The 21,268-nt window shown below is 44.2% G+C and overlaps 2 protein-coding genes across 4 annotated transcripts; both read right to left on the bottom strand.

The window, feature by feature from the left end:
* Positions 1 to 331: 331 nt before the first annotated feature.
* Positions 332 to 9,940, bottom strand: puf60a (poly-U binding splicing factor a). Of its 2 annotated transcripts, XM_026313333.1 has the most exons (11): positions 9,784 to 9,940; positions 8,389 to 8,487; positions 7,779 to 7,865; positions 7,542 to 7,592; positions 6,988 to 7,149; positions 6,156 to 6,248; positions 5,858 to 6,071; positions 5,262 to 5,452; positions 5,005 to 5,119; positions 2,471 to 2,706; positions 332 to 1,981 (listed from the first exon to the last, which is right to left on the bottom strand). In XM_026313333.1, the coding sequence occupies exons 1-11, from the start codon at positions 9,802 to 9,804 to the stop codon at positions 1,682 to 1,684; spliced, it is 1,569 nt and encodes a 522-aa protein (XP_026169118.1). In that variant the 5' UTR covers positions 9,805 to 9,940; the 3' UTR covers positions 332 to 1,681. The 2 variants fall into 2 exon arrangements, with proteins under 2 accessions (XP_026169118.1, XP_026169119.1); XM_026313334.1 differs by lacking the exons at positions 7,779 to 7,865; positions 8,389 to 8,487; positions 9,784 to 9,940 and having other exon boundaries at positions 6,988 to 7,216; positions 7,542 to 7,587.
* Positions 9,941 to 10,486: 546 nt separating this feature from the next.
* On the bottom strand, positions 10,487 to 19,550 carry afg3l2 (AFG3-like AAA ATPase 2). 2 transcript variants are annotated; one of them, XM_026314181.1, is made up of 17 exons: positions 19,380 to 19,550; positions 18,499 to 18,601; positions 18,280 to 18,348; positions 18,024 to 18,151; positions 17,781 to 17,933; positions 17,408 to 17,482; positions 17,094 to 17,218; positions 16,744 to 17,017; positions 15,760 to 15,897; positions 15,421 to 15,574; positions 14,904 to 15,011; positions 14,390 to 14,515; positions 14,207 to 14,317; positions 13,873 to 13,988; positions 13,055 to 13,255; positions 12,655 to 12,849; positions 10,487 to 11,888 (listed from the first exon to the last, which is right to left on the bottom strand). In XM_026314181.1, exons 1-17 carry the CDS (start codon positions 19,461 to 19,463, stop codon positions 11,649 to 11,651), a joined length of 2,400 nt encoding a protein of 799 aa, XP_026169966.1. In that variant the 5' UTR covers positions 19,464 to 19,550; the 3' UTR covers positions 10,487 to 11,648. The 2 variants fall into 2 exon arrangements, with proteins under 2 accessions (XP_026169966.1, XP_026169967.1); XM_026314182.1 differs by having other exon boundaries at positions 17,094 to 17,215.
* Between the last annotated feature and the right edge of the window lie 1,718 nt (positions 19,551 to 21,268).

Genomic DNA, 21,268 nt, shown 5'->3' with positions numbered 1-21,268 from the left:
AAATCCCTGTAATTACAAATATTTATTAAAATGTTAAATTTTTTCTTTCTTTGAAAATAATTTTATATTATTGCCCACTGGCAACTGCATAGTTTTCAGTTTTGCTGATTGTTATTGATTGATTCAGTGCTTCAATAGTATTTTCAAGAAACCAAAGGAAATTAAGTTTCCCTGGGCCCCACACCTTTTTCATGACTGACTTGAGTTTTTGATGCCGCTATCAAATACAGCACTAGGATTTCTGAGTTGCAATTATTTCTTTAAACATCACCAAATGTTAACATAAATTATAACAGCAGCTTCGGATGAAGAAGGATAAAACACCACAAAGGTCGTAAAAAAAAGGTTTATTCGTATGTTTTGGCATTTGACCTCCAAAAACCTGAAGAACACCTGAACACACCATCGCTGATTCATCATTAACGTATTTTCTGCGAGGATGTTGAGGAAAATCCACATGAATCTTCAGAAAAATTTCAACACTCCAACAGTTTTCAGAGAACGTTACCTAAACCTGTCCCATGTCAACAGGAAGACATAAACCAGCTGACGGAGTGAAGTCAGTTTGACTTTGGAAGGTGTGTTGCGTTCAGGATCGTCAGTCAGTTCAGAAACACATTCAGGACAAACATCCAGATGTTCAGCTGCAAGAAAACCTGGACATCTGGAACTAAACAGGTAAAGTAAGATCTGGACCACAGCTAGGTTCATGTTTCAGCTCAAATCTGTTTCCAACATGCTCACCATTTGACAGATGTCCGAGTGTCCCTGAATGCAGGCAGTCTCTAAACTGTTTCCAGTCAACTTGGTCTGTTTGAATAAATTCCGGGTCAAACCAGGACTGGGTTCACCTGCAAGGGGCCAAAATGAGCTGCAGGGTCCCAGTTACAGCTCATTGCTCCTGCTGTCAGTAAACTCCACCAGGACAGTAGAGTGGAAGCAATCACAATTATTTTGTATCTTTAGATTATTTCCCCCATAACTTGTCCATAACTCAGAAAGAGTGAAAAGTCATCTGTGTCTTAGTCTACAGTCACATCCTGTAACATTTTGTTTTGTCTAAAAGCCAAAGAAATTTACTGCAGCAGAACATCTTCAGCCCTGGTGTACGGTTACTGGATTAGACATTAACATAAGAATTGCCAACATGTAAACACACCAAGGACTTAGAATCAGATTTGGACACAGATTCAAGACCAGATCTAAAAATCAGGTAATTACTCTGGACTCACCTCCAGTGCGCTAAAATGTCCAATGATGATTAACTGCTCATATTCAGAATCAAAAGATCAATTAAACCAATGCAAAACTGTTTTTTAAAAAAAGATATAAAGCTTCAGGGATTTTGCTCCTGCAGCATTTCTGTCGTTTTTTTTTCAATTAAACTACACAAAAGTTGCCAATTAATTTTCTATCGATAAACTATTTGTTTAAACTCTTAAAGGTGAGGTGAAAGCAGCTGCCAGGAAGGAACAATATCAATATGAAATGAACCGACTTCGAAAATGATCAGCAGGAGATGAAGATGTTAGTGAGCTGTAGTTCAAACATGAAGACCAGCAGTATAGTCCTTTAAATCCTGCACAGAAATGAACAAGAGTTTCTCTGGAGACAAACACAGGTAAAAACTGTGACAAGTTAGAAAGAGGCTTCTACTCTACGTACATCTGTATATCTACTTCTATGCCGACAGGTCGCTGGTCTCAAAGCGCTCCTGGTCGTAAACCTCTGCCACCACCTTACGTCCTCCAAACCAGCGGTGGTTGAGCGCTTGGATGGCTCGGTTCATCTCAGCCACCTCCGAAAACTCCACGAAGATTTTAACAATGACCTCAGCATCGTCCTCCTCGCCCTGACGCTCTTGGTAGATGATGACACGCTTCACCTGTCCAAACTTCCCGCACTCCTCTGTGACCTCACCCTCCAGGTCGTCGTCGATGTCGTCAGGACCAACCATGTTCCTGAGGACCATGACTGTCGACTGTGTGGGAGAATCTTTGTTAGAACCACAGTCCATGCACGAAATTTGATATTTCATATTTTAAGATGTCACAGTCACATGCACTTGTTTCCTTCTTTTTTCATCTTATGTGACTTACTTTTGACTGAGGGTGCAAGATTTTTATGTTTTAGCCTGCAGGTTTTTGTTAGCCAACAAATTCCCAGTCAACACAGACAAGTCCAGAATAAAAAGCAAGATGCAAGTCAAGTCAAGACCAACAGTTTCAAGTCAAAGCCCATGTCCGAAGTGAAGTCCCGAGGTTCAGCACTTGAACAAAAAACGATTAATTCTTTTCAGTCACCTCATTCTGAGTTGTTAGGTGTTTGCAGCCCAGTAAATCTGCTTTAAGGGTCTGGTACTTGATTATACTTCTTATTTTTTGGTTACAAACTTATTTTAATGTTTGCTTACTATAAAAATCAGGACAACACTAAAAACAGAATTGGAAGATGTAAGGTGAAGCTGTACCTCCTGCTTGCGGAGCAGCTTCCTCATCACCATGTGCCTGGCGCTGCTGCCGCTGATGCTCATGTGCTCCTGCTCACTGAGTGGCTCCATGGCACCATCCTGCTGCACCTCCTGCTGTCGCTCATCCTCCTCTTTTCTCTTCACATCAGAAGCAAACAAAGCCACAGTAGGGGGCGTTGCCAGCACTGGGTTGACCAGACCCACCTGAGGAAGGCCAGGACGAGCCGGGGTCACCCCTGAAACAGACAGGAAGCACGAAGGACGGGACAGTCAGACAGGCGGTGACGGACCAGCTGCAGGGATCCACCCCAGTCTCCACTGGACTGGGACTGACCCCCAGCCTTCTTTTATTATTTTTTTTAAACCAGTCAGAACAAATACTGGTTTAACAAGTCTGTACTGCCCTGCTTAGGAGGTGGGTGGGGTTAAAACTAAAATGAATAAACTGACTTTATTCTTCTATCAGCCATAAATGCAGGTAACTCCACCCAGCTGTGGTACGTCAATTCCCCACATTTAGCAGTAAATAAGTGCACCCACAGACTGTACAGTGTGGAGAATCCTGACTCTGTGACTCCACCTTAAGGCTCAGCTGCTCTTCCTCTAGAGACCATGCTGAATTTAAACTAATACTTACAGTTGGTGCAGAAATAATCTCAGGGAACAGGACGCTGTCACACGATTTGGACTATAAGCTAAGAGGTTCAGAGGAGGATGAACAAACCCACTGACTGAAGCCAAATATGACCCCCCACCCCGAGTCACCCCACTGCTCAGGAACGTGTCGAGGTGTGTTGTAAAACATGACTGAAACTCCACAAATCACAGAGGATTTGAGACTCACTGGCCAATAGGAATGAGGGGTTATGTTTAAAGGGAGGGGCTAGAAACAGTCCTCTTCACTTGGTTGGTCAGTGTGCAGCAAAGGGGGAGGGTTAAGAGGTCACTGTCGGTGCAAATGTTGGGATGGGGGGGAGAAAAACAGAGAGAGAGAGAGAGAGAGAGAAAAAGACAATAAAAGAGAAAATCTATTAGTGGAGATGCTTCTGACGAAGCAACACAAACAACAACTGGGACAAACTTCCTTTCTGGAGCATGATGTTAAGAGCAGAACTGGTCTGACTGGCGGAAGTGACCTCTGCTGGACCAAAAGCTTCTCTACTTTTCAGACCATCATAGTTCTGAAAGGTTTAATTTTTAATTTTTACCTCATTAAGTTGCTCATCTTGTTCACTATTATCGTGTTTGTGGAAACATGTTCCTGCTCTTACTGGATTTTATAATTTCTTATTTTATTTCATTCATGTAAGGTTCTTAACCTGTTCCTAAATTGTGATCCTACAATTACAATTACTACCATCACACATGTTATTTGCGTGCAAAAGAGCCACATTTGGTTTGTACTAGAAATAATTTTTGGACTAATCACCTTGTTGTCAAGATACAAACACAATATTGTCTTGATCGCACATCACACAATCTTGTTTACAGATGTGTTACTGTCGCGTTTGCACGTTTTTTTTTTTTTTATCTGGGTCAAAGTTAAAAAAAAAAAAAAAAAAAAAATTAATCCTTTACACTTCTGGGCCTCAGTAATGAGTACAGAACAAAATAAAACCACAAACAAAAATAATCTAACTTCTGAATCTAATATGTTTGAATCACATCCTCATCCTGATGACTCAGCTGCTACAGATACACCAGTGGAAAATCAAACATTCACCAAACAGCAAAACACATTCAAACTAAAAGATGTGAATTTCTGTAAAACTATATATCATGTTCAGATTGTTCTATGGTAAACAGAACATTAAAAAAAACTTCTGGCTGTACCGGACGAGGCAGGTAACAACCCACAGGTGAGTAAGTCTGTAGGCAGGGCAGGTAACTGCCCACAGGTGTGTGAGTCTGTAAGCAGGGCAGGTAACGGCCCACAGGTGAGTAAGTTTGTAGGCAGGGCAGGTAACTGCCCACAGGTGTGTGAGTCTGTAAGCAGGGCAGGTAACGGCCCACAGGTGTGTGAAGTCTGTAAGCAGGGCAGGTAACGGCCCACAGGTGTGTGAGTCTGTAAGCAAGGCAGGCAACGGCCCACAGGTGAGTGAGTCTGTAAGCAAGGCAGGCAACGGCCCACAGGTGAGTGAGTCTGTAAGCAAGGCAGGCAACGGCCCACAGGTGAGTGAGTCTGTAGGCAGGGCAGGTGTGTGAGTATGTAAACAGGGCAGGTAACGGCCCACAGGTGTGTTAATCTGTAGGCAGGGCAGGTAACGGCAGGGCAGGTAACGGCCCAGAGGTGTGTGAGTCTGTAAGCAATGCAGGTAACATCCTATAGGTGTTTCAGACTGGAGACAGGTAAGAGGCCTATAGGTGTGAACCTGGAGAGGCTCCTGAGATAAATATTTTTACGTACTGACTATTATTGGCTGCATGCTGACACTTCAGGCAGGAGATCCTTAATGTGACTGGACAGCAGGAAGGTCTTATTAAAGAAGGGATGGGGTTTTTAAGTGGGTGGGCGGGGCTGTAGGAGTTCCTACCTGTGATGACTCCTGGAGCCTGGGCAGCCATGACAGCCTGAGGAAGTCCTCCTAGCTGCTGAGAGAGGAGCGCTGGTCCAGCCAGAGCTCCAAGTACTGATGCTCCCACTGCGTCCTGTATGCACCACAGAACAAAATTTATGAAGTATCATGAAAAAACAAAGTACTACAGAACAAGTATTACGTACTGCAGAAAATATTTCTACAAAGTTTTTTTGTCTTATTGTGTGACTGGGAGGCAGAGCTTAAAGTCTTACCTGAGCTGTGATCTTGGCGGTGGCAGCAGCAGCAGCCACGGCAGCGGCAGCAGGGAGTCCTCCAGGAGTCGTTGGTGTAAGGAGGGGCATGGGCGGAGTCACAGCTTTTCCCACCCGTAGGTACTGACCCCCCAGGTCAAAAAGGTTCATGGAGGCCACAGCATCTTGGGATGACTGGGCCTTGTCGTACTCTGGAGACCAGAACAAAGCATCGGACCTCCATCAGATGGTGTACCTGTCTGCAGCGTCTCCAGTGCCCCCGAAGGGTGCAACTTGGAGGTGGCAAATAATGCTCAAACCCATCTGGACCATCAGGTTGATTAGAATACATCTTTGAAAGGCTGTGGTAAAGCTAGATCTTGCTCACAGAGTAAAAAAAACTGAGATTTCTGTGAACAAAATCTTGTTTCACAGGATTTTATCTTTTTTGTACAAGTTTCCTTTCACAGGTTGTCAGGTTATTTTCTCTGTCAATGACTGTTAACTTGCTCTCACTGATTCTAAACCGTGTCACCTACCAGACGGTAGACCATATTTTGTTGGCCCGTCCAGTCTCTAGCAGCCGCCTGCTTACAGATGTTACCAGCTGCGCTCACCAATAAAACCGTAGCCTTTGTGCCGGCCGGTTGTCGGCTCTCGGGCCAGCATGCAGGACTTGATCTTTCCAAAGGCCTCAAAGACACTTTTGATGTCATCATCGGAGAGGTCAGGGTGGACTGATGCCACGTAGATCCTGTTAAAGGCACGAGCTTCCTCTGCCAGCTGGTCGATGATTGGCTGAGCCTGACCAATGTTACTGGGCCTTCCAACCTGCAAGATGACGAGAAGGGGAAAATAGAATATGTTTAAACCACACCTGTGATACCTGACATGGTAACTTCAGTCTGGACTCACCTTGATGTTTCTGCCTCCTAAGACGACAGAGTTCATCTGTTCCAGGGCCAGCTGAGCTGCCTCAGGCATCTCATACTCGACAAAGGCAAAGCCCTGCAGAGACGAACGCTGCAGGGTTAATGAAGAATCCAGACACAGAACAGACGATTACAGCACAGACTCAGGTTTTCTGACCTGGGATCTGCTGAACCAGATCCTCCGCCAGAAACCCACCAATGAATCAGCTCAGTGTCGTCTACACCTCCGTTTCAACTGATGGATGTTGTTCTGATCCTTCTAATTGCTGTTCATTTTCTTTATTTTGCATTTGAGGTGATTTCTTCACTGTGAATGCTGTCGGTGTATGTTTAAATCTGCTGAAGCCAGGTGTGAAGACTAAAGGACACTGAGACTGTTCAGGATCAGAACCTGCTCCCTTGGGACTGAACTGGACTGAACCGGATCTGTGGAGACCTATAAAAACAGCTCACCCTCTGCAGTTGACAAAGTTTTTGTCTATTTTAGCTATTAATTTTTCCCCACATCTATTTTTTTTAAACTTACATTGTTTGTTTCTGCATCTTGTACATTACAACTGTAAATCCACACCATATAGACAGTTTTTTTTTTCTGGCTTTGATCAGATGCATAAATCTTGACAGTAATGGAATAATGGCATTTTCTGTTTTTATCAGATTACTTTATCAGATCGTTATTTTGTCTTAATTTTACCACACATCTCTGTTTTATGTCTTGCTTGTGTTTCTTGTCTAATAAACCTAATAAATGTTCATACATTCATGAGTCTTGGGAATGAATGTTACAGACATGTTAGATGTTTTTACTGTGTGACCTTGTGTTTCATCGTAACAGAGTCCCAGGACATGTCGATGCTTTTGATTGGTCCAAAGGGAGCAAATGCCTGTCTGATGGTGTCCTCTCCCAGCTCGTAGTAGATGGAGCCGACATAGACTCGACACATGATGGCCAAAGCTCTCTGACGCTGAGCCGCCACCTGAACCAGACACAAACAGGTCAAGTCCTGTTTACACTGACTCCTACACCCACTGAGATGTCTGAGCCTTCACAAAACAAAGTGAAAAAGACAAAATGTCAGTTAGATCTTCACTGGGTCAAACTGTAGATGCTTCACTGAGGCTGCACAACACACCAGGACACAACAACCTATCCGAGGCCTTGCTATGAAACACAACAGTCACGCACTGCTCATTATGAATGTTGCTGTGTGAACAGTGAAAACACCAAAGAACTTGAGAATCTGCAGCTTGAGTGAAAGGATTCAGGGTCATGATGTCTTGTAAAAATTTACACCCACTTTGACTAATCAGTACCTGAACACAAAGGGACCTGAGGTCAGACATGAAGAAGAGGCAAACACAGACTTACTGACTGCAGAGGAGACAGAGCGTCTCCCAACCCCATCGTCAGAGACGCCATCTGTGACAGACACAGAAAGTAGAAAGGTAAAATAAGAAAACAGCATCATGTCCAGATAGCACAAAGACCTGCAACATTTTACATGATCACAATCTTAGGGTTTTACGGAACTCATTTCCAAGTCTGGAAAGATGTGTTTTCCAGGAGGTGTGACCACAGGGACAGAGGTTAGGTTGATGCTGTTACCTGGAGGCTGGTGAGCTGCTGCTGCTGAGCCAGAGTCTGTTTAACCAAAACACTTTTAATGCTCTGCTCCATGGCGTACTTCTTCGCCTGAGGACAGGAAACAGCCAATCACAGCTCAGAATACACAACCAGACAGGTACCACAGTGGAGAGGACACACAGACTAATGAAATCATAATCTGACTTTAAAAGTGCATGAACTAAGATTTTGCACATAGTCTGATTATTAAAAATGGAATTTAAAAACAGACTTTAGTCTCCCTCACGTTTCTGTAAACTTTTCACAATAAAAGCATGTATCCTGCAATGCTTTTTTCACACTTCCAGTGGCTGGATGACTTTTGTTATGAAACACGTGACAAGAAACAGATGTGATGAAAACATACCTGCAGACATATTTGGTCTTTTATTGTGTTAATATAATTGTGGTAGACAAAATATCAGAACCATCTGTCAGCGAAACAGACTCCAGTCCAATGGCAGCACAGGCTGCAGCCTGAACTTTATCACCTTCATGAAGGAGGACTTACTGCAGGACTGCTAGATTAGACCGATCAGTCCGACACATGGCTCCCTAATAAGTTGAACACTGAGTGTATGTGTGTATGCACCTTCTGTAGTGCCTCTTGCTGGTTAGGAGTGAGCGGCGGCAGACCCAGCTTGGTAGTGGTGGTGCTCTGTCCATTCTCCATGATGAGAGCCGGCCCTCCCTGTTAACACCAGCGAACAAAACAATTGCTCCACCTGTACTTTAACTTTGACTGTGAAACACCAGCAGTACTTTAACTTTGACTGTGAAACACCAGCAGTACTTTAACTTTGACAGTGAAACACCAGCAGTACTTAACTTTGACATGTGAAACACCAGCAGTACTTAACTTTGACTGTGAAACCACCAGCAGTACTTTAAAACTTTGACTGTGAAACACCAGCAGTACTTAACTTTGACTGTGAAATACCCAGCAGTACTTTAACTTTGACTGTGAGTACTTTAATTGACGGTGAAACACCAGCAGTACTTTAACTTTGACTGTGAAACACCAGCAGTACTTAACTTTGACTGTGAAACACCAGCAGTACTTTAACTTTGACTGTGAAACACCAGCAGTACTTTAACTTTGACTGTGAAACACCAGCAGTACTTTAACTTTGACTGTGAAACACCAGCAGTACTTTAACTTTGACTGTGAAACACCAGCAGTACTTTAACTTGACTGTGAACACCAGCAGTACTTTACTTTGACTGGAAACAACCAGGCAGTACTTTAACTTGACTGTGAAACACCAGCAGTACTTTAACTTTGACAGTGAAACACCAGCAGTACTTTAACTTTGACAGTGAAACACCAGCAGTACTTTAACTTTGACAGTGAAACACCAGCAGTACTTTAACTTTGACAGTGAAACACCAGCAGTACTTTAACTTTGACTGTGAAACACCAGCAGTACTTTAACTTTGACAGTGAAACACCAGCAGTACTTTAACTTTGACAGTGAAACACCAGCAGTACTTTAACTTTGACAGTGAAACACCAGCAGTACTTTAACTTTGACAGTGAGGTTAAACAAAGATCATGTTTGGTCTGGACTGAACCTCATGCGTGTATGATCTAAGTTGTTGACCTGCTAAGTTGTTGACGCCGACCTTGTCGTTATTTTCATATACTTTCACGTCTTGCAGTATTTCCCGGGAAACGTTCATACTGTACCACTTTTTTAAAAGAGGAGCTCCCTCAGTTAGCTTAGCATCAGCTAACAGTAGAGCCTAGCTTAGCTCTGCTGCATTTGATAACTTGACAAGACGAAGACGTTTATATCGGATCAGCTAACCGTTTAATTGATTTCAGTCTGAATCTGTTTGTGCTTTGATGCGATATAAACTGATTTATGCAGAATTCTGGAACAACAACAATCCGCTGCACGTCAGTCCGGTTCCTGCTGTTAGCATTAGCTTAGCATGGCTCGCTGGAAGCAGCCTATAAGAGAAATAATAAACTCTCTCATACCGCGGAAACTGCCGCCGCCATACAGCGTGGATGCGGCTCTGTCGGCTCCTTTTCCTGTAAACCTAGATCAAAATTTGGTTTTAAATGTTTCAGATCTTTGAGTCCGGTTCTCACAGCAGAAACACAGCGGCAAGCCGCCCTACGTCACGTCCTCTGTAACGCAGGATTTCAAAATAAAGGCACGTCTTCGTCTCGGAGGTTTTGCATAAGTCCGCAGCCTCCACAATAAAAGTCCTCAAAACGTATTTAGACGTCACCGGATATTTTTCATTTAGGGAGAGATCTTTCTGTTTTTTCTTAGAGATGTATGTTTAATTTCTTAATATATACATGTTTCAGATTCTTAAAAGGCGTTTTCCTTCATTCTCACTTTCTGCTCCTACCGAGGTCAGATTATTGGTGAATTATTGACTACTGCAATTACTGACGGTTTTCCTGACTTTATTAAGACATCTTAATCATGACAGAACACACATTTACACGTCATCATTTCACATCATATTACATGTTTACAGCAACAGCAGGCACGCTGCTGCAAGTTAGCACGAGCTGCACGCAGTATACAGCAAGCTACCGATAACTGACCAATAATCAATCAATACCCGATCAGCAGAGACCTGCTTTGTTCTACGCTCAGAGAACGAAAGCTGGATGAAGACACGGGATCTTGTTTTAATCTCTGCAGGAACCAAAGAGGCCCCAGATCTTTGAGAACTGTCATTTATTCCTGTTCAATAATTAAAGAGAACATTATCAATATCAAAAACAGAGCATCTCTGCTGCAGTGGTCCGTGAGCACTTTGGGTTCTCAGAAGAACTCAAGCCCACGCTCTAACTCCAGAGCTGGTGACATTTCACTCAACTGGAGGATCAATTGTTTCATTCCATACCTGCTGGAACCAGAATACAAAATGTGAGCCGGGTGCCACTGAGTCTGGATCTAGAAACTGTAACCAATCAGTACAGAACTGCTGTTGAAAGTTCTGTACATTGAACCTGGAACCTCCAACAGAGCCACATTTGTAGTGCAAACTATGGTTCCAGGATTTGTGTAGAGAGCAGGTCTTTGGAGTGAAATGTTCCAGAAACCAGCATCACCGTCCTTCAGGTTAACTCATAACTGGTTGTAATTCATCAAGAAATATAGAGAGAACTTTTGTTGAATGTTTGAATCATCCAAAACCCCGTTGTGGAGTGAAGGTTACATCAAACAGCTATCGAAGACCTCCATAAGGGTTGGAACAACCAGATGGAGTAAAGTCTGGATTACCTAGAACAGGATGTCAGTTTTTAATGTCCAAAGGTTCGTTCTTAAAGCTCTCACAACAAAAATATTCAAGAAGTCAATGACATGCTTTAGCATTGCGTGTGCATTTGATTATTGTAGAAACCTACAGCGGAGAAAGTTCTAGAGTAGAAATGTGCTGTATTTCAGAACTCAATGACAGTGGTCTTTTTGTCAGAGCTAGTTCAAGGTTATGAGAAAAAGATGATGTGTTCTGGAACTACAGTTGGAGAACCTCACAACGAGTGTGTGCTGTAGTTAATCTAAAGAAGGTTCTAGAACAACGAGGAGGAACAGAACCCCAGAGGAAAGATTCCAGTAGTTCTCAAAGTCAGTGAGAGGGTTCTAGACCCATAAACGGAGACAGGGTGATATATCATTTCATATTAACAAGGTTCTATAAATACAGGTCTGGGTCATAGTTTGAGTAGAATGTTCTCAATGTTTATTCTAGAAGTCAATGAGGAGGTTCTAGACCTTGTGAGTGATAGTAATGCAGAACCCCAGATAGATGACAATTTAGACATATGTGATGGTCAGTGTTTGGTGGTGGTAGAACCCAGATGTCCACGAGAGTCTTCTAGAATGGCATTCCCCCAGAGATCTGGCGGGCCACCTGCTCATCTTGGCTCTCCTCCTTGTCCTTCCTTTCTTGGTTCCAGTCCTTCAGACCCTCTGGTAGAGTTGTGTCCTCATCCTCACCTCCAGTTCCCTCAACAAACTCTTCATATGTCGATTTCTCTGCAAACGGACGTTTCCCCAGCAGCTCCACCATGTCGCCCTTATCCAGAACCTCCTTCTCCAGCAGCCGCAGCGCCACCTGGAAAACACCACAAGAACACAAAGAACAGGGTCACAAATCTGTATGAGTCACGCACATGTTCGTCTACTGTGAACCCTGAATTGTTTAAGTCAGAGTGGGTTCTGGTTTTTGAAGAAAAGATGTGCGTTATAACAGAAGAATACAGAACACCAGTTGTGGACTTCTGTGTATTTACAGTGCATGTCTTAGAAGATGTGGAGCCCCGTTGAAAATCTGAGTGAAGGTTTCAGAGCTTTGGATCAAAAGACTTAGTACAGAAAGGATCTTGAAATGAACTGGAAATAAAGCGTCAGTTAGGAGCGTGGCGACGGCCTCAGGTGACGACAACAAGAGGCGACTGTTTCAAACAACAATGGGGCAACAACAACGTTTTGTGTTTGACAACCTGTCTTTTCCGCACAGGTACCTGAGAAAAATCGACAAGTCAGAAACAGATCTGTTCACTGATAATGGTCAGTAGCAACAGTAGCTTGTTAGTATCCACAGTTACTACATCATGTGACTCGTTTCTCCGATTGGGTGAAATTATTTAGTGTTAGCCAGTAACTGACAGATGGCTTAGCCAATCACCGGCAGGTAATTGTTTGGAACTGCCTGCCCTTTCCAAATGCTGGTGCCCCCCCAGATGGTCTGGTGTGACAAACCATCTGGTCAGTCACGTTATCAGGTTCTGGCGGTAAAGTAGAACCATGCATTTCTTCTCTTTGTATCTAGAACATGCGCTATCAGACAACACTGCAAAGGAGGCCTAGATTAGTGGTACCTTCTCGACCTCAGCCTTTTTCTCGTTCAGCAATTGTTGGGTTCTCTGGTAAGCCTCGCTGATGAGGGTTCTGACCTCGGTGTCAATGAGGCGAGCCGTGGCTTCACTATATGGTTTCTCCAGAACCATCTCACCCTGCCGGGGCAGGTCAAAGGAGACCTGACCAACTTTGGGATTCATCCCGAACTGAACGATCTGCAACAGAACACAGAAAACAGGAGGTGAGATAGACAAGAACCTGAGCAGGAACCATGGTCGCATCCTCTGGATGATCTAAGTTCTGTTTAATCCATGGAAAACTTAAACTAATGATTGTTTTCACTGAGCCTTTATCTGATTAATCACTGAATTGTAGAGTACAGGAGAAGACTTCTGACCTGCATGACCTCTGACCCCTCACCTGTGCATAGGCGCTCTGGGTGACCTTCCGAAGGTCATCCTGGGCTCCGGTGGTGATCCGTCCGAAGAAGATCTCCTCAGACACCCGCCCCCCCAGAGTCATGCACATCCGGTCCAGCAGCTGCTCTTTGGTGTACAGGTATTGTTCTTTGGGCAGGTACTGAGCATAACCTAGACCCTTCCCTCTGGGGATGATGGACACCTGCACAGGTAACAACCCTACACAGTCAGCACTGGTCTGCAGTGGAATCATGAACGTAGTGTGTCATCTGTTGTCAGTTTATTAGGTACATCGAGTTCATTTGCCTAGCCTCAGTGATGCTGCTTTTCCACTGCAGGAAGCCACCAACCTGGGACCTGGTTTCTTATTGAAAAGTCCTTCCAGGTATTGACATGGAAGTTGAATATCAAAAAAGGGGAGTTACTAACCAATCATACTTGCCACCAGAGCAGGTGGAGGACAGCGAAAACACAAGTGGAACCCGGGACAATAGGTACAAGTTCAGCTGCAGGTAAGGAGGTTTGTGTAATGGAAAAGATGTGTGATATAAATTTTGTAAACTGGAGGATCAATTGTTTCACTCCATACCTGCTGGAACCAGAATACAAAATATGAACAAGGTGCCACTGAGTCTGGATCAGTCATTAGTGCTGTATAATTATTAATGCATCACATCACATGAGCAGAGACACAAACTAAAGCAAATGTTCCTGCAGTAAAAGGTGTTTTGACTGAATCATCCATCTGACAAAGCCAGTCTATACAACACCCAAACTCTTAAAATCACACTGACATCATTTTAACTGGCCCAGTCTGACCTTCAGCAGAGGATCAGCATGCTCCAGGAACCATCCAGCCACAGCGTGACCCGCTTCATGATATGCCACAGTCTTTTTCTCCTCCGGCTGCAGGACCTGAGTCTTTTTCTCCAGACCTCAAAGACAGAAGGCGACACTATTTACACACTTTAAGTGTCTGTACAGTAAAACTGTACAGTAAAACTGTACAGTAAAACTGAATGAGAGCAGCCAGTTGGACGTCAGGTCAGTGACATTACAATCAGTCTGACTGTTTCACCCAGGACCAAGCACTCAGTCTCCCGGTCTTAAGCCAGCCCCAGTCTGGTCTTTGTGGATGCCAGTCCTGTCTTACCTCCGATGACTCTCTCGATGGCCTGTTCAAAGTGTTTCTGGTTGATGGCATCTGAAAGGTGTCGTGCAGCAATCAGAGCCGCCTCGTTACAAACGTTAGCGATGTCAGCGCCTGACAGACAGAACAGGGACATTAATGCCCAAGGACCAGGCTGAGGTTTATGGAGGTGAAATCAAACTTTACCTGAGAATCCAGGGGTGAGGGCGGCCATCTTTTTGGCCAGGGAGTCTTTGTCCAAGTTGGTCTCCAGCTTCAGAGGACGCAGGTGAACTTTAAAGATGGACGCTCGTCCTTTGATGTCCGGAGGACCTGAGACAACAGACTGTGAGGACCAGCACGTCTCTGGGATTAGTTTCTGTTTTTTTTACATTTTTGATTAGACGTCAGCAGCTGAGACAGAAGCAAACATCAGACAGAATTTGACCAGGAGCTCCTTTCTCCTGACTACAACTTTAATGAGTTAATTGTCCTCAAAAAACAAAAACAACACAGCTGTTTTGCAGAATGACAACTGATCGCAGTGAGATGATTTGACCACATTGCTAAAACCTGGTTCCTTATCTGAAGAGAGAAAATGACCCTTTATTATCCTGACATGTTAATTAACCTTGTTCTCCTGGTGTAGCAATAAAATGAAAAGCTGAGTCCTTGCAGATATTGTCCATGAATTTTTCCAAAAGCATCCAGAGTTTCTCACCGATGTAAATCTGCCTGTCGAAACGTCCAGGCCTCAACAGAGCAGGATCAAGGATGTCTGGTCTGTTGGTTCCTGCCAAAACCACCACGTTGGTCGCTGTGTTGAAGCCTAAAAACAGAGAGGAGAGAGACCTCCTGTCAATTCACTGTTTGACTGAGTAGAGCTGCGTCTTTGTTTTTTGGGTCAGTGCTCTCCACTTATGCCATTTTCTTCTCTGCAGCTGCTCATCGTGTCACCGAGTGCCACCGCAAAAAGCTGCATCACTAGATCCAACAAATCAATAACTACATTTTGTACCAAATATTATAATAATCAAATTTGACCAGTTGGAGCACTTCTTTTTTCAGGGATGTCTGTCTTTTCTAAATAAGAATCATCCTGATCCAGGACCAAGTCCAAATTTAAAGGAGGTGACAGTGCCCCCTGGTTCTGGTGCAGCCACTTTACACCACAGTGGTTCACATTTTTACAGCTCTGACAGTCACTGTGGGTCTTTCCCATGATTCCTGCCACCCACCGTCCATCTCCACCAGGAGCTGGTTCAGTGTGTTCTCCTGCTCGCTCTGTCCTCCGAAGTTTCCTCGTCCTCGCTTCCGTCCTACGGCGTCGATCTCGTCGATGAAGAGGATGCAGGGAGCATTCTTCCTCGCCATGACAAACAGGTCCCTCACCTGTACAGGAAGAGACATCACAGGTGTTTATCCAATCTGGACCGCACCAGTCCCATGCCAATCCTGTTTAACCTGAATTTTAGGACATCCCCACAGGTTTGAAACTGAGTCTAAAACAAGTTGATCTATGTTTGTTGTCTTTATTTACAATCTGAAATTAATCAGAGGGTAAAGCTGCCCCTCACCCGGGCCGGGCCGACGCCCACAAACATCTCCAAGAACTCGGACCCATTGACAGTGATGAACGGTACATTGGCCTCGCCAGCTGTCGCTTTGGCCAGGAGTGTCTTTCCTGTTCCTGGAGGACCGGTGAGGATGGCGCCCTGCAAACACATAACACACAACCATATAAAACACACTTTTCCAGCTGAGCCTCACTCACACCTCAGAGTTCCTGGCCCCACCTTCAACTTGGAAACTAAGCCAGACCTTAACATTTCTTGGGCCAGCCTAAAACTTTGAAATCTTGGCTTGGCCATTCCCTCAGAGACTGTGGGTGAATCTCAATTCCCTTATTTTATTACTCCTTGGTTGTCCTGGTCTGCTCCTTTATTTGAAATCAGTTAGTGATTGGATGCTTCAATTAAGGACGAGACGAAAGATCATCTCATGTTTCACAAAACATTTCCTGGCTCCTGTCTTTGTACTTGGCATCTTAGTAGGCGAGACCAAGACGCATGGAAAAGACTCATCCAGGAGGAAAACCTGGATGCAATTAGTGGAATTTAGAGTCACCACTAGACACCCTTCACCTTAAGTTCCCTGTCCCCCAGTCCACGTCAAAGACCTTGACCCAGGCTACACAGGATTTTAATTTCCTGACCATTAATATGTTGGTACTGCAAATGTTTCTCGCCACCTTGGCCTTGGGGGTCCTGCCTCCACTGTTGTCTTGAAATTTGTTGTCTTTAGCACAATACTGCGAGATTTGCACCCCAGCACTCGAGGATCCTGACCTGGTACTCAACTTACTAAAAGTTTAATGGCCTAGCCCTGACATCTGGACCCACCGCCCCAATCTGGTGTTACTAGTTTCACAACCACATCCTCACCTCACCTTTAATTTAATGGCCCCACATCAGGTTCAAACTTCTTGACACTGCCCTCACCTCACAGAGCCTGTCCTCCCCCTGGGGATCTCACCCTCTCACACAGCTTAAGGGTCTCACCTTAGGGATCTTGGCACCTAGGTCCTGGTACTGTTTAGGGTTTTTCAGGAAGTTCACAAACTCCATAATTTCCAGTTTAGCCTCCTCACAGCCTGCCACATCTTTGAACTTCACATCGATCTCGTCTTTCAGGATCTTTGCTGTCGTCTCGCTGACGCTGAACAGCCCCCCCATCCCCCGGCCAGGACGCCCCACCCCTGCAGGTCCTCGCCGTAACATGAACAACAGGAAGCCAATGATGAGCACAGTGGGGAGCATGCTCAGCAGAAAAGAGCTGCAGAGAACAGATGAAGATCAGAGCAGCAGTGTTGGAAATCACAGCACAGATAAAACTGGACATCAGCCCTCACCCATCACTCTCGGTGGAGTAAACTACTGGCAGCCGGTTCTCTCCCTCGATGCCGAGCTCGTACTGAGCCGTCTCCAGATTCCTCTCAAATGTGTCCACGCTGCCAATGTTGAACCACACATACTGCTGAAAGACACAGAGCCAGACTGGGCCCGTCAGGACCTGAATCATGCAGCTGCCACAGTGAGACAAAGCTCACCATGAAAAATGATCCAAACTCAATCTGTCAACTGAAAATCCCATTTTGATTATTTTTAGTAACTTCTCAAAACTTGAGAAAAGGATTATTTGTGGTCACTCGGGTTTCTAGCTCACCCCGTCCACTGGTGTCTTCCCAGCAGAAAAAACCACTTTGACATAACGTTTGTTGACGACTTCTAGCCGGTCCACCTGAGGAGGTTAACAGTGAGTGGGGTTGGTAGGAGCACAAAGAACAGAGAAGGAAACAGGCCTGGAACACTCTGGTTCTGCTCAGTAACATGATTACATTAATCTGTTTACATACAATGGATCAGGAAGGATTAGAAAGCAGTGTTCATTACCGTATTTTGATGCTATTTTGATGACTTTATTCAAAAAGTCTAACAACACGGTTGCTATGGTTACTGAGTAGAGAGAGTAAAAACCTCTCCATAACTGGACCCTCCAAGCAGGTTTTAACACATCTGACCACAGGTATACTCCTCACCACTCCTTTGGACAGGTAGTTGTTGACAAAGTCTTTCCAGGTGACCTCCCTCCCTCCATCCCTGAAGAAGAAGTAATAAGTGACGGTGGCCCAGAATGCCACTCCGCTCAGGAAGTACATCCGAAACTCTTTATCGTCCCAGGGAATGTCGCCCTGAAACACACACAATGTGAGATCACACACCTATCTAACCAGGTGAGCATCATCAACAGCTAACATCTGTCAGACCACTCCCCCACTGACTTTCTGCAAACGGCTGTACCAATGGGACTCCTCTTTACGACCTCCTCTTTTTCCTCCTCCTCCACCTCCTCCACCTCCTCCTCCTCCAGACCTCCCTGATGCTTTTTGAGAGTTGGCAGGTTTAGTCTCTGAGAAAGGAAACAGCAATACTGAAACTCTTAACAGAAAAGTAATTAAAACACATTAGCCCTACAGACAGCTCCTCCTTGTGGTTGACCCGTGTCACCCTCCGAGCCTGACGTCGGCAGATTTCTACCTTTATTTGCTGCTTCAGCTTCAGAGTTTTTTGCTGTTTTCTGGCCATCTGGGAAATATTTCTCAAAACCTGAAGAGAGGAAGAAAGAAAGAAATGCGTAACACTTTAAACTGCCCTTAAACCTGAGTCTGAAGCTACTGGACAAATGTGAGGGCCAGACACCACCAAGTCTTCCTCACAGAGACAGGTGGACAAGAGCACAGACACAGGGTTTTGTACCTTTTGGTGGTTTGGAGCTCAGCATCCTGTGCGCTCCCAGCAGTTCACTCAGCAGGCTCCGCCCACTCTCCACCTGTCCCGTCGTGGACAAACACCTGATCACCTGACACACAACAGCATGGTTCCCATCAGACAACACAATTCACAAATGGTTTTACAGGTAAAACATAAATCCAACCCCCAGCAGACACTGACTGTGCTCAGACAGTGTCAGTTCGGTTTAAAACAGCCAGTTAATCCACAGCTGCTGCACCTAAAGCTGTTTCTGCAGATTGTTTCTGGCATCTGACAACAGTGTGAGTCGCTGCAGGCCTGTGAACCTGAGGGAACAGGTGTTCATATTTCAGAGTGAAGGAAGGGGCAAAGACAACGAGACAAACTGGGGGCAACACAGCGGAGGCAGGTAAGATCCAGACTTAAAGAAAAAGATGGAGGAGGAACAGAACCAGGACGGCTCACAAAGACACAGGCAGATAGAAACCTGATCAGACCTAAATAGAAAATCTAAAATCAGGAAGGGAGACTGTTATCACACCTGTTCAACACTTGTGCTGATGGTGACAGTTTACATCATTTATTTATGATCACACAGACTGGTGTTTGTCTTTCTGACATACATCCAGGTACACCTCAGGTATGTTTGCCCACCTTTAGTCAAGTACTTTTACTTCAGAAACGTTAGTTGATGCCAGTGTTTTTGTACTGCACCTTTCCTGAGGCGTCACACAAATGTGTTTACCTGACGTAACACCATTAGCTAACACCTGCAGGCCATGCGGCCTGCCGACGTCCTGACAGCCGGTCAGCGGGGTCACTGCTCGGGCTTATTCGGCCCGCTGTCCCGGTTAGCACGTTAGCATGTTAGCATGTATTCCACCTACCAGCCGGGCCGAAGCGCTGGAAGGCAGCAGCAGCCGGAACATGTTCCTGCAGCCCGCTGACAGACGCAGGTAGCAGTGAGCCATCCCCCGACCGGCAGAAAAACAACAACAACGGACCTTAAACACAAAAGTTCAGCGTTTCTCCTCCGCCATCTTTACTGAAGCGGCTTCTTCGTGGGTTTTAAGAACTTGTGGTGGTGACGGCGCCCCCTTCCGTCTACACCCGGAGTCACACACACACAAACCCTGCACTTTGTCCTGCTCTACATTTATGTGATCACTTTAGTTCAGAATCAGCAGAATCCAAGAAAACACAGTCTGATCATCAAACTTTGTTGATCCCCGGTGAGAAATTCCCAAGATACCCAGTGGTACATAAAGTACTTCAAATTAGAAGTATATAAGGTAGTTAACGTCAGCTACCCAGCGGTATATAAAGTACTTCAAATCAGAAGTATATAAGGTAGTTAACGTCAGCTACCCAGCGGTATATAAAGTACTTCAAATCAGAAGTATATAAGGTAGTTAACGTCAGCTACCCAGCGGTATAAAAAGTACTTCAAATTAGAAGTATATAAGGTAGTTAACGTCAGCTACCCAGCGGTACATAAAGTACTTCAAATTAGAAGTATATAAGGTAGTTAAACGTCAGCTACCCAGCGGTATAAAAAGTACTCAAATTAGAAGTATATAAGGTAGTTAACGTCAGCTACCACGGTACATAAAGTACTTCAAATTAGAAGTATATAAGGTAGTTAACGTCAGCTACCCAGCGGTACAATAAAGTACTTCAAATTAGAAGTATATAAGGTAGTTAACGTCAGCTACCCAGCGGTATAAAAAGTACTTCAAATTAGAAGTATATTAAGGTAAGTTAACGTCAGCTACCCAGCGGTATATAAAGTACTTCAAATCAGAAGTAAATAAGGTAGTTAACGTCAGCTACCAGCGGTATAAAAAGTACTTCAAATTAGAAGTATATAAGGTAGTTTAACGTCACGCTACCCACGGTACAAAAAGTAACTTCAAATTAGAAGTATATAAGGTAGTTAACGTCAGCTACCCAGCGGTATATAAAGTACTTCAAATCAGAAGTATATAAGGTAGTTAACGTCAGCTACCCAGCGGTACATAAAGTACTTCAAATTAGAAGTATATAAGGTAGTTAACGTCAGCTACCCAGCGGTATAAAAAGTACTTCAAATTAGAAGTATATAAGGTAGTTAACGTCAGCTACCCAGCGGTACATAAAGTACTTCAAATTAGAAGTATATAAGGTAGTTAACGTCAGCTACACAGCGGTACATAAAGTACTTCAAATTAGAAGTATATAAGGTAGTTAATGTCAGCTACCCAGCGGTATATAAAGTACTTCAAATTAGAATTAGTTACTGCAGTAACACTTGGAATGCAATATGTTTACACTGTGGTATTTCTACTGTTGTTCTACTACAGTAAAGGATGTTCAACCAATATTAATTTCACGTAGAGTTTAAAGATATTTTAATGTTGTCTTCCATTATTGCTGCACAATCCTCATTCCCTTGGCAACTCTTTGAAATACAACCAAATACAGGGCAGTATAATGGCATTATTGTCACATTCTTCACAAAGTGATGTTTTAACAGTTTTTCTTCTGCTTCCTAAAAATAATATTATGTGTACAAATGACCCCAATGTCAACTGTCAATCAACCCAAACTAAAAAAATGCAAATGAGTAGAGAGCAGGATGAACACAGCAGCAGAACAGCTTTTCATCAGACAAGTTTCTCACTAACAGGTTCACACTTCACCACATTTAAACCTCACTCAGACCTGATTCAAGAGAGTAGCATGACATGACATCTGTTCCATTACCTGTGTGTAACACAGCTCTGTTAAATAAACA

This window comes from Mastacembelus armatus, chromosome 17 (genome assembly GCF_900324485.2).
Source record: "Mastacembelus armatus chromosome 17, fMasArm1.2, whole genome shotgun sequence".
In the NCBI taxonomy this organism is placed as follows: Eukaryota; Metazoa; Chordata; class Actinopteri; order Synbranchiformes; family Mastacembelidae; genus Mastacembelus; species Mastacembelus armatus.
Note: the sequence above shows the minus strand (reverse complement) of the source record. Positions and strands in the feature narration are given on the sequence as shown.

What these genes read in the sequence shown, in the direction of transcription:
- puf60a (XM_026313333.1), bottom strand. Translation starts at nt 9,804, where the DNA reads ATGGCGGCGGCAGTTTCCGCG. An exon ending in AGCAAGAGGCACTACAGAAG is followed by an intron (nt 7,866 to 8,388) that starts GTGCATACACAC and finishes TCCTGTCCTCAG; the next exon opens with GCGAAGAAGTACGCCATGGA. An exon ending in TAGGAGGCAGAAACATCAAG is followed by an intron (nt 6,072 to 6,155) that starts GTGAGTCCAGAC and finishes GTCATCTTGCAG; the next exon opens with GTTGGAAGGCCCAGTAACAT.
- afg3l2 (XM_026314181.1), bottom strand. Translation starts at nt 19,463, where the DNA reads ATGGCTCACTGCTACCTGCGTCTGTCAGCGGGCTGCAGGAACATGTTC. An exon ending in ACTACCTGTCCAAAGGAGTG is followed by an intron (nt 17,483 to 17,780) that starts GTGAGGAGTATA and finishes TAACCTCCTCAG; the next exon opens with GTGGACCGGCTAGAAGTCGT. An exon ending in TAGGTGCCAAGATCCCTAAG is followed by an intron (nt 15,898 to 16,743) that starts GTGAGACCCTTA and finishes ATGTGTTTGCAG; the next exon opens with GGCGCCATCCTCACCGGTCC.